Raw genomic sequence first — 9,251 nt, 5'->3', positions numbered from 1 at the left:
GTAGGAGTGCATTCAAGGTCCATCATTAAAGTTTGACTTTTGCAGACTGTTTGATCATTTTATATCATATAACATAAATATGTACACGTGTCCTTGCATCAGCTTCAATAGAAAATAAAATAAGATGAGACTGTTGATCTCTTGAGGGGAAATTCACACAATACAGCAGTACAGGAACCTCAAGAAATATGAAACTAACATATACTGTATAAAAGGACTAGTTTAAGGAAAAAAGTCAAATACAAGAAGAACTAAAGCTCCCACATGCAGCTTCAGAAATGTGTGTGTTCATCTGTGTGTATCACCTCCACAGTACAAGGTGTTGCTGTATTCTTTGGATGGCCGGTTGCTGTCAACCTACAGTGCCTATGAGTGGTCGCTGGGTGTTAAGTCTGTGACCTGGAGCCCCAGCAGCCAGTTCCTGGCCATTGGCAGCTATGATGAAAAAGTATGGACAAACCCTTAAACAATTATACTTGATGACATTACAAGATATTACATTAAAGCTTGACTCAGCATAACTATGAGTAATCAGTAAAGCCATGTGTCTCAGAAGAGCACTCCACTGATTTAGCATTGCCCTTAACATTGTCACCTATGTTACCCACAATGCAACTCAACCGGACTGTGACAGTTCATTCAGAGGTTCAGGGGTGTCACGTTAGTAGCGGCTAATGTAGCCTCGAATCACTAGCCTCAAGCTAGTAGTCAAAATAGTATAAACCTAAAGTGTCAAACATGTTTATATCTGGACTATTATTTGTTATATTACCAATATCAGTACAAAGTAAATGACAAGACTTAATTACCCTCCATGTCAGGTGCGCATCCTCAATCATATCACTTGGAAGAAAATCGCACAGTTTGAGCACACAGCAACCATCAACAACGCAAAAGCAGTAAGTATTTTCCATCCTTCATAATGAGTCTTCGAAAGCATTGCAGTTCAATTATTAACTGTTTGTTGTGTTTAAAGGTAGTGTATAAGGAAGTGGAGAAAAGGCCAGCTGTAGGCAGTGATGACCTATCGCTACACATCACAATCGGCACCACCCTATTCAACACCCAGAGCAAATGTATATCCGCTTTTAAAAAAACTATTCTAAAAGCCATATTTCACCCAAACTACTAAGGGTAAGTAACCAACTTTGTATCACCGCATTTGTTGTCATTGCCTACACCAGACGAGATCTGCCCACCGCCAGTCCAAGTTCCTGTAGTCAAACCAGACCCAGACCGAGCCAACCCCAAGATTGGGGTCTCTACTTTGGCATTCAGCTCAGACAGTCGCTATTTAGCCACCAAAAATGGTAAGACTTCACAGCTTTTCACCTGTACCTTAAGTGTGAACCCAAGAGAACTGTATTATACTGTACGTAAGTAAGTTTCCCATTTTGATAATAAACATCAATTTTAGTGTTACTTTTGCTGTAATGCTTTCTAAACTGAGAGCTGCTTTGAGTGTGTATCTGTGTTTCTCTGACCGTAGACAGCATGGCCTGTGTTGTCTGGGTGTGGGACACGCAGAAGATGAGCCTGCTTGCTGTGCTTGAGCAGACGTCGGCCGTCCGTTGCTTTCAGTGGGACCCCCGACGCCCCCGGCTGGCACTATGTACAGGCAACACGAAACTCTATCTCTGGTCTCCGGCAGGCTGTGTTTCTGTCCAAGTCCCCACAGAAGGTAATAAGCTCAGCCACTAAGAGTGGAAACTGCCAAGCAGCTGAAATACACGGCTCCATTTTGATGATCTCTAATGTAGAAAAGGGCCAGTGCGCTCTGATGTCTCTGTCTGTCTGTCTGTCTGTCTGTCTGTCCGTCTCTCTCTCTCTCTCTCTCTCTCTCTCTCTCTCTCTCTTTCTTGCTCTCTCTTGTTTTATGACATTGGCTTAATCACAGTAAAATGTGCAAGTTCAAGGTTTTGCTTTTCATTTTTAAATTGTTCCTTCCTGTGCAAAGAGAAGATATCCCACCAATGTCAGAATTTAAAATGCAAACGGAACAAATCTGTGGGATGTTTTACCTTTGTGAAGCTCATCTGTGTTGCTGCAGTTCATTTTGATTTAGTCTCAAAGTTAGTTACTTAGAAACCCCAAATAGACATCTAAAAAGTTTTTTGTGACCAAATGTTCTTATTTACAAACGATTACAAACAATATGTGGGTTCTTAAGATGCACAGTAATTTATTCAGTATATTTTATGTATGTGTAGATAAGTGGTGATCACACTTGCCCCTCTCCATCCTGCCAGGTGGTTTCCAGGTCCAGTCACTAAACTGGCACTGCAATGGAGACACTCTGATCCTGCTCGGGAAGGACCAGCTGTGTTTGTGCTACATGGACACAGACCAGGAGGACAAGTAAAACACACAAAAACACAGGTCTCGAGAATAACTGGATTATTTAACCATACGCACTTTGCCGGAAATGTGGTAAGGTGAGGACGAAAAGACTAATGGAAGCACTCCTCCTCAAATTCTCAACTTTACATGTTGAACTGTAGCTGCTCACCAAACTTTTAGAGGCCTCGGTGCAGGTAACTGGGATGTTCCTTTTCTCGTAAAGTTGAAAATATATGGAAAAGCTGTCATTACATTACTCCTGAGAGACAGAATGGACAAATATCACTTTTTTGTACTGAAGACTTAGTTGCAAGCACTGTGAGAAGATAAGGTTTACAAAGTTTTACCGATTCACTGTACTTTTAAAGTTTTTTGCGTTTAACTTTGACATTGTGTAATTATTCTGAATAAATTGCCATAACTTGCCTTAAGCTGCATTATTTATTAAAATGTGGCACCTAATCTTTCAGTTTATCAAGAGTTTGTGTACTTAGCCCAGGCAGTACTAAATATGAGGGCCGTATTAATTAGCCTTTACAAAGCTTGAATTGTACAGCCGCTGTTACTTAATCACTTTTTTTGCCGTTCCTTAAAAGTACAAACATAATGTAAATGCACTTCTAAACAATGACCAGAGCCAAGCACCTGACAAGAACATGTAGGCATTTATTATTCTCCATTGTGGCCACTGTGCTACAAATATAACGAAACAAAAAGTAACGAGTTCATCTCTTTTAAAATCATGAAATTAAATACTTAACTGGCAATGACATTTTTTTTCTAGGACCCTTCATGAGTTTATTGCAAAAAAATAACATAAAACCTAATTTGTACTTACAAATCCATTTAGAATATTCCTTAAAAAACATCTGTCATGCAACCTCAACGTGCAGGGAGCATGCACAAGACCAGAAAAAGGCATTTTTGGGAAACAATTATTCATTGGCATTGTTGGGCATGAAAATGTGGCCTGTTACCAATGGTAGCACAACAATGTATTTTAAGATGTAGTTTTGGGGGAGGACACCTAAATCCTGTTCCCAAAATACAAACAGTATGTGGTTAATGAACTGACTCAAAGCTTTGTCTGCATGTATTTCATTTTGTAACCCAACCATTTCCCCCACTGCGGTTTAATGCAGCTGAGTGAAAATGTGTGCTTAAAACAAATGCAGGACATGTAAGGCAACTTACAAGCAAGCATAAAGATATGGTTTACAAGTTTGGGTTGCATTAAACATCGGTAACATAACTTTTTAGCTATAGTAGCTAATGCAGCTCTCCAAGTGGTGCATGAGCGCCCTACTCAGAGCAAAGACATACTGTATATAGGCAAACGTAAGCATGGAGAGCACAACATTGGCCCATAGAAGAGGGAGGTTACAATGTGTAATTTATCATCTCCACTGAAAAAGTTTCAAGGATGCTAAAGAGTGTATTCCAACTGTTATTTTCCACAAGTAACCTGAGCACATAGTTTTTCTGTATAGCAGTGCACATCCTGGAACAGTTTCCCTATTAGTATCATTTATTACAATATGCAAGGGACGTGACTGTTAAACTCAATCCATTAGCTGCTATTCTGTGAAGCTACCCTATGGCCCTGTGATCGGAATAATACAATCCTTCATTTCAAACCATATTAATGTAGCAAATCTGGAACATATTTTTGGCTTATGTTTCACTGCTATTCTCTGGGTGGCCGGTTTAGTTGCAGAAACAAACTCAAACAAAGCACATCCTTAACCTTTAAATGACAACCCTAATGTTTAAGTTCCTCTACCAAAATCTAAACTGTACATTAGTTTTGACAGTCTCAATCAGTGGCTAACCAAGGCGCATTAGAGTACAGGAAGCTCAATCTAGATAAGTACAAAGATGATGAACTGATGCAAGTGCTGTGTCCTTTCTCTCCAACTTATGTCACATGGGCATAAACTCCTGCGGGCTCACATGGGTATGGCAGATCAGGACTGGGGGGGTGCTAAAAACAGACAAAAAATGAAGACAGTCCATGCAGGGCTGCGCGTCATTTACCTACATAGGTAGGCTGACCACTTGTCTGTAACACCAACTTCAAGAGGTGTGAACATCTCATGGGCTCAACTTACACACAGGTTGCGCATTATGCAAGAGACTGGTTCCCTCAGACAGCGCAGTGTAACACAGACACATGGATTGAACTCTGTTGTAATTTGAAAGAAACTGTGGATTTTAGAAGCCGATCTTGCCACGGGTTATGGAGTAGCCCAACTTGGCCTCATTGTTGATGAAGGACATGATGCCCAGATAGGTCTCAATGAGCAGGGGTTTCTCCAGTATCAGGACACCGTTAGCCCGACCGGGAATGGGGTGCTCCTTATAGGCTTTCTTCACTGCCTGCACCAACTGGGTCCTGAAGTTGTCCATCTTGGCAAAGAGAAGAAAAATAACATCCAAACACCCCTTTTTCCAATTAATCATTTTCTTTTTTTTTTTTTTTTTTCTTTCAGCATAGTATAATTTATTTATATAAACACTCAATGTCTAGAATGCAAGCAACACATCCTGGAGCTGCATTCAAGTGTGGAGTAATGGATTTAACTCAGACTTTACAGCTAAAATGAACTTGCTCCATTTATTCTATGTAGCAAGGAGAAAATGCAGTCATATCCCCAGGATATTGCTCCATGTACTGTGGTTGCCTTGCCAAAAAGACAAACATAACACAAAGTTATGACTGTTAGGGATAACTTTTCTTTTTCAGGCTGGCAGTTTCTTGTTGCCCCTTTTGCATGAACAAACTACTGTACCAGTTGTCACCATTGTTTGTTGTGTGAAATAAGCAAAAGGCCAACCACAGAACCTTTTCTACATTTCAAAATTAAAATCAGAAGGTTTTAAAATGTAAAAGAATCTATTGGATGATGACTCAAAATGCATGTTAAGATATGGGATTATACCTGGCAGAGAGAGGCCACCTTCTCATCAGCGTGGGCCATGGGGTGCTCTGTGAGGGTGGCGTAGGGCATGTCAGTAGACCAGGGGTTCCAGCGGTTTAAGAACGAGGCCCGAGGACGTTTGTCCCACTGAACACGAATCCCGTAGCCTTCTCTCCTGTAAGAACACAACAATGTAGTAGCAGTGACTTTTAGAGAACCGTCAGCTACATGTGCTAGTAGCACACCAAAGCAATGCCACCAAGCAGAGCCAGGGGTGTTTACAGAGAAAACCCTTAAAAAAAAAAAAAAGATTTATCTATTCCATTTCTTTATTTTCATCTCCTCATTCCTGTATAGAATTTTGTAAACATTTATATACATAAAAATAATCGTCAAATAAATCAAGCTTACTATTACTTAACATGAATGACAATAGTACAACCAACATTACAGAACATGTACTGTCTGTAAGAGAACTTATTACTTTTTACATCTAAGCAACAACAAATTCTAAGCTACAATATTTGAATGATTTCTCATGCCACATGCATGGCTGTCGTATTTAACGCTGGCTTTTACATAATTGGTATAAATGTTGGCAGACTAAAACATGCTGGCGTACTTGTTAAGGGATTTGGGTGGGAACTCAAACTCGCCCACTGAGATGGTGTCTACAGCGTTGAGAGAGATCCTGACGACCTGCTGACACAACAGGTTGATGAAGTCGTACTTGCACACCAGCAGCGACCTGCGCACACGGACGAAAGGTGTCAGATTGTGGCAGCAAACAATGTCAAATGTATGTTATGTAGTATGTTTCTTTAAACATATAGGTACCCAAAATTGACATTTTTACTTGCCTATCAGTTATAAGCACAAGCCTCTCCCTCTCATTGTTCCAGTGGTCAATTCTGTAGAACAAACACAAAACTAACAAATACGCCAGCTGCTTTTTAACAGTTAGGAAGCACAATTTGAAACCTGGCCTAAATTGTTGTTTACAGAGTTGTGTGGTTGAAAAAATGTTGAATGTATAGTATGAGGAGGAAAAACAATGAACTCTTTAAAGACATAAACATATGGATGTGCAACTAGACTGAAAACAAGAGTCTAAATTCAAAACCGCCAAACCTTACAAAACATTTATTCTGAAACTTTAACAAATATCCTGCTGATGAGTCCGTATATTAAGTATATTTAACTCTGAAGTGCAGAGCAGCTCTTCAAAACAGTCTCCTCATATTTCAGGCTGATAATGAATCAAACAGTTGCAGGCTGCTGGGATACTCACTCAGCCAGCAGCCAGACGCTGAGCACCTCTCCATCCTCAGAAGGGAGTGCCACAGTCCTGATGTCGCTCACAGCCTGCTCAATGGTACCTGGCTGAGATCAGTATCACACAACCGTCACGCATCAGCATCCCCCATGCATCCCTGTGATGTGCTGCAGCTTTAACAATGCACCGTAAAGCACTTCTACTTATGCGTGGAAAGTTAATGGTCGTGTTTATTTACCACAATTACCTTTTAAGAGAACGAGCGTATTTAAAAGGCACAGACTACGCATTTAGTCTTATTCAAAAAACGGAGCGAGCTTGCTGCCGATTCACTTACCCTGAACACGAAATAGTCCTTCACTTTCGCTTGCATAGTGGGGTTATGCACATGAAAAGGCGTCAGCGTTTGTAACGGGGGACAGCAGGCCACGGAGGCTCCGTGCCCGAGGCTTCGCCCGGCCTCCGGTGGCGTGAAGGCAACCTCAACCCCCTCCTCAGTCTCTGCAGGGTGGAGAACCGCAGCGCCCGGACTGTCCGGCTCCACCGTGTCGTTCAGCTGAAGCATGGTGCAGCGAACAAGTGTGCGCCAGTTGTTAGATTAGACGATGTCCTTTCGAAGATGCGGACTCGCCCATTGCGCACAAATGTTGTTTAGATTTGGGGCTACGAGGAAGTAGGGAAGTAGTGTCCTCTTGCTTCACTTCCCCCTTTGATTTCCTTCCTCTTAAAGGGACATAATGCTTTAACCGAGCTAATTACAGAAACAGGTGTTTAGAGTAGCTGGGCCCACTTTTCATAATAGCAGTTCTTTGATGACTAAATCATATAGAGTCGACTGTCAATTTGATTAACTGGCTATTATGTGATTGATCATCTTTGGCCAAGTCAATATATAAAATAAAAATGGAACAATTACATTATACAAATAAACAAAGACATAAAAGGTTCCAATGAAGATTATTGCACAGATAAAAAGATAAAGGGTGTCAATAAGGAATACCACACATTGTCCTTGAAGGATTAGGATCCTTTGGGGGGGGGAAGCACTCCTCCCCCCTGGTGGCTGAAACGGGTGATTGCATTGTTAGTCACTAGTCTGGACATCTTGCCTTGCCAACATTGAAATAAAGGTTGCTATATGTCCCGTTTATACATTTGCTGTGATCTTACTGATTGCGCGTTTCGTTTAGATTTGGATTTTGTTTAAAAAGCGGAAGTGGAGAGGCCTCGCTCACGTTTGGAGCAGGCCGGTGAATGTGACGGGCGTAGAGATACACCCAGGACTCTTTTTGTGGAGCTACTGGTCCCCGTGAATTACTTGTTTTTGTTTCACTGAATTACGGCAAAATACGGATCTTTGTTCTTCACGTTTTATGGTGTGCTTGCGCTTCGTTTCTGAGTTTGGAGAGGCATCTCAAAAGACCGTAGGTCGATCACTGATTGTTCACTGGTAGGCGTTCCGCCCCCGTCTGTCTATTGCGTTCCCAGACAGCCGTGCCGCAATTGGATTTCATAAGGGAGAATTGTTACATAAATTGTTACAATGTAATTTAAAATCTGCTTTAAAAATAAACATAAATGTTTATTTAGCATGTTTGTTTTGTTCGTACGGGCTCGTGCTGTGTTTCCCAAGTGGTAGGACAGGTCTCAGATGCTACACTTAGTTTTTTGCCCCCCCCCCCCGGCTCGAGTGTCAAACCCCGGTTATGACTATTGCACAGTCCAGGCGGTTAGGGTAGTGGGTGTGGAGAGAGACAACCAGCCTTGGTCATGAGCCCCCTCTTTTGTAGAGCCTGATGTGAGTCCAGTGAGTCCTGTCTCCTGCCCCTTTTCACCGGCTGTCCTGCTGCCTTGTCCTTGCTGTGATGGGTAGTTGTTAGACAACAGTGGAGCACAGAATAATAAGCAAGGCTTTGGCTACAGAGAATGTTTTGTAATTCTTCCGTGATATTCATCAAGGAGTACTGTTAGACTTTTTATTGTATTTGCGGGGACTCATTGGCAACGTGTTACTTGTTACTACCCCATTACAGTACCATAACTGTACATGTTTTTTACAGTAGTATAATACCCTTACTTAGTTTTACAATATAATACGGTATTATACTGTAATAATAACCCTAATGTATTATTAATACCCTTACAGTAATCGTACTGTAATTACAATTTGCTAAATGATACTGTAATTATCTTACTGTATTATAGTTTTACTGTAATTGTGGTTCACAGTATATTACACTATTTGGCATTGGCAGTACAAGCTATTTAAAATATTTAAGTACATGTAAAAAGTAATACAGTTTTATTTTCATATTATACATGTACAAATATCAGGACCAATATATTTTTAAGTCACACATAGTCACAAGGGGTCACATGTTCTGACAGCTGTCAGAATAGGTGGCCCACTTGTGCCTAAAACCAGATGTTGACCAGAGTGATTATTGTTTTTTGTCTATATGAAGATAAAAATATGGTTTGGTTGTTGTGACAGGTGAATTTTGAAATTTTGAAATATATTTGAATTTATTTATGGGGACAATTCACAATGAGTTCACAATCACGATCAAATTAGTACTTGGTTAGTGATCATTTCCTCCCACAGCTCTTGTAGATTAGGTAATAGATTTATTTGAACTGCATCCTCATGATTAAGTCTGCTCTGTGATGTTTATTAGGGGCCAACAGAATAAACACACACACACACACACACA

The 9,251-nt window shown here is 40.8% G+C and overlaps 2 protein-coding genes across 3 annotated transcripts in view; one reads left to right on the top strand and one right to left on the bottom strand.

Annotated features, from left to right (window-relative positions):
- Positions 1 to 2,761, top strand: part of wrap73 (WD repeat containing, antisense to TP73) — a 14,536-nt gene extending 11,775 nt beyond the window's left edge. For both annotated transcript variants that reach the window (XM_032520681.1, XM_032520682.1), the window contains exons 8-13: positions 314 to 448; positions 822 to 899; positions 977 to 1,076; positions 1,185 to 1,310; positions 1,490 to 1,681; positions 2,250 to 2,761. In XM_032520681.1, the coding sequence (XP_032376572.1) occupies positions 314 to 448; positions 822 to 899; positions 977 to 1,076; positions 1,185 to 1,310; positions 1,490 to 1,681; positions 2,250 to 2,362 (744 nt within the window). In that variant the 3' untranslated portion in view covers positions 2,363 to 2,761. The remainder of the gene's footprint in view (positions 1 to 313; positions 449 to 821; positions 900 to 976; positions 1,077 to 1,184; positions 1,311 to 1,489; positions 1,682 to 2,249) is intronic.
- Positions 2,762 to 2,985: 224 nt separating this feature from the next.
- Positions 2,986 to 7,267, bottom strand: tprg1l (tumor protein p63 regulated 1-like). Its single transcript, XM_032520690.1, has 6 exons — positions 6,875 to 7,267; positions 6,553 to 6,644; positions 6,122 to 6,172; positions 5,884 to 6,009; positions 5,283 to 5,436; positions 2,986 to 4,749 (listed from the first exon to the last, which is right to left on the bottom strand). The coding sequence occupies exons 1-6, from the start codon at positions 7,100 to 7,102 to the stop codon at positions 4,555 to 4,557; spliced, it is 846 nt and encodes a 281-aa protein (XP_032376581.1). The 5' UTR covers positions 7,103 to 7,267; the 3' UTR covers positions 2,986 to 4,554.
- Positions 7,268 to 9,251: the final 1,984 nt, after the last annotated feature.

This window comes from Etheostoma spectabile, chromosome 7 (assembly GCF_008692095.1).
Source record: "Etheostoma spectabile isolate EspeVRDwgs_2016 chromosome 7, UIUC_Espe_1.0, whole genome shotgun sequence".
In the NCBI taxonomy this organism is placed as follows: Eukaryota; Metazoa; Chordata; class Actinopteri; order Perciformes; family Percidae; genus Etheostoma; species Etheostoma spectabile.
This window is presented reverse-complemented; position numbering and strand designations above follow the sequence as displayed.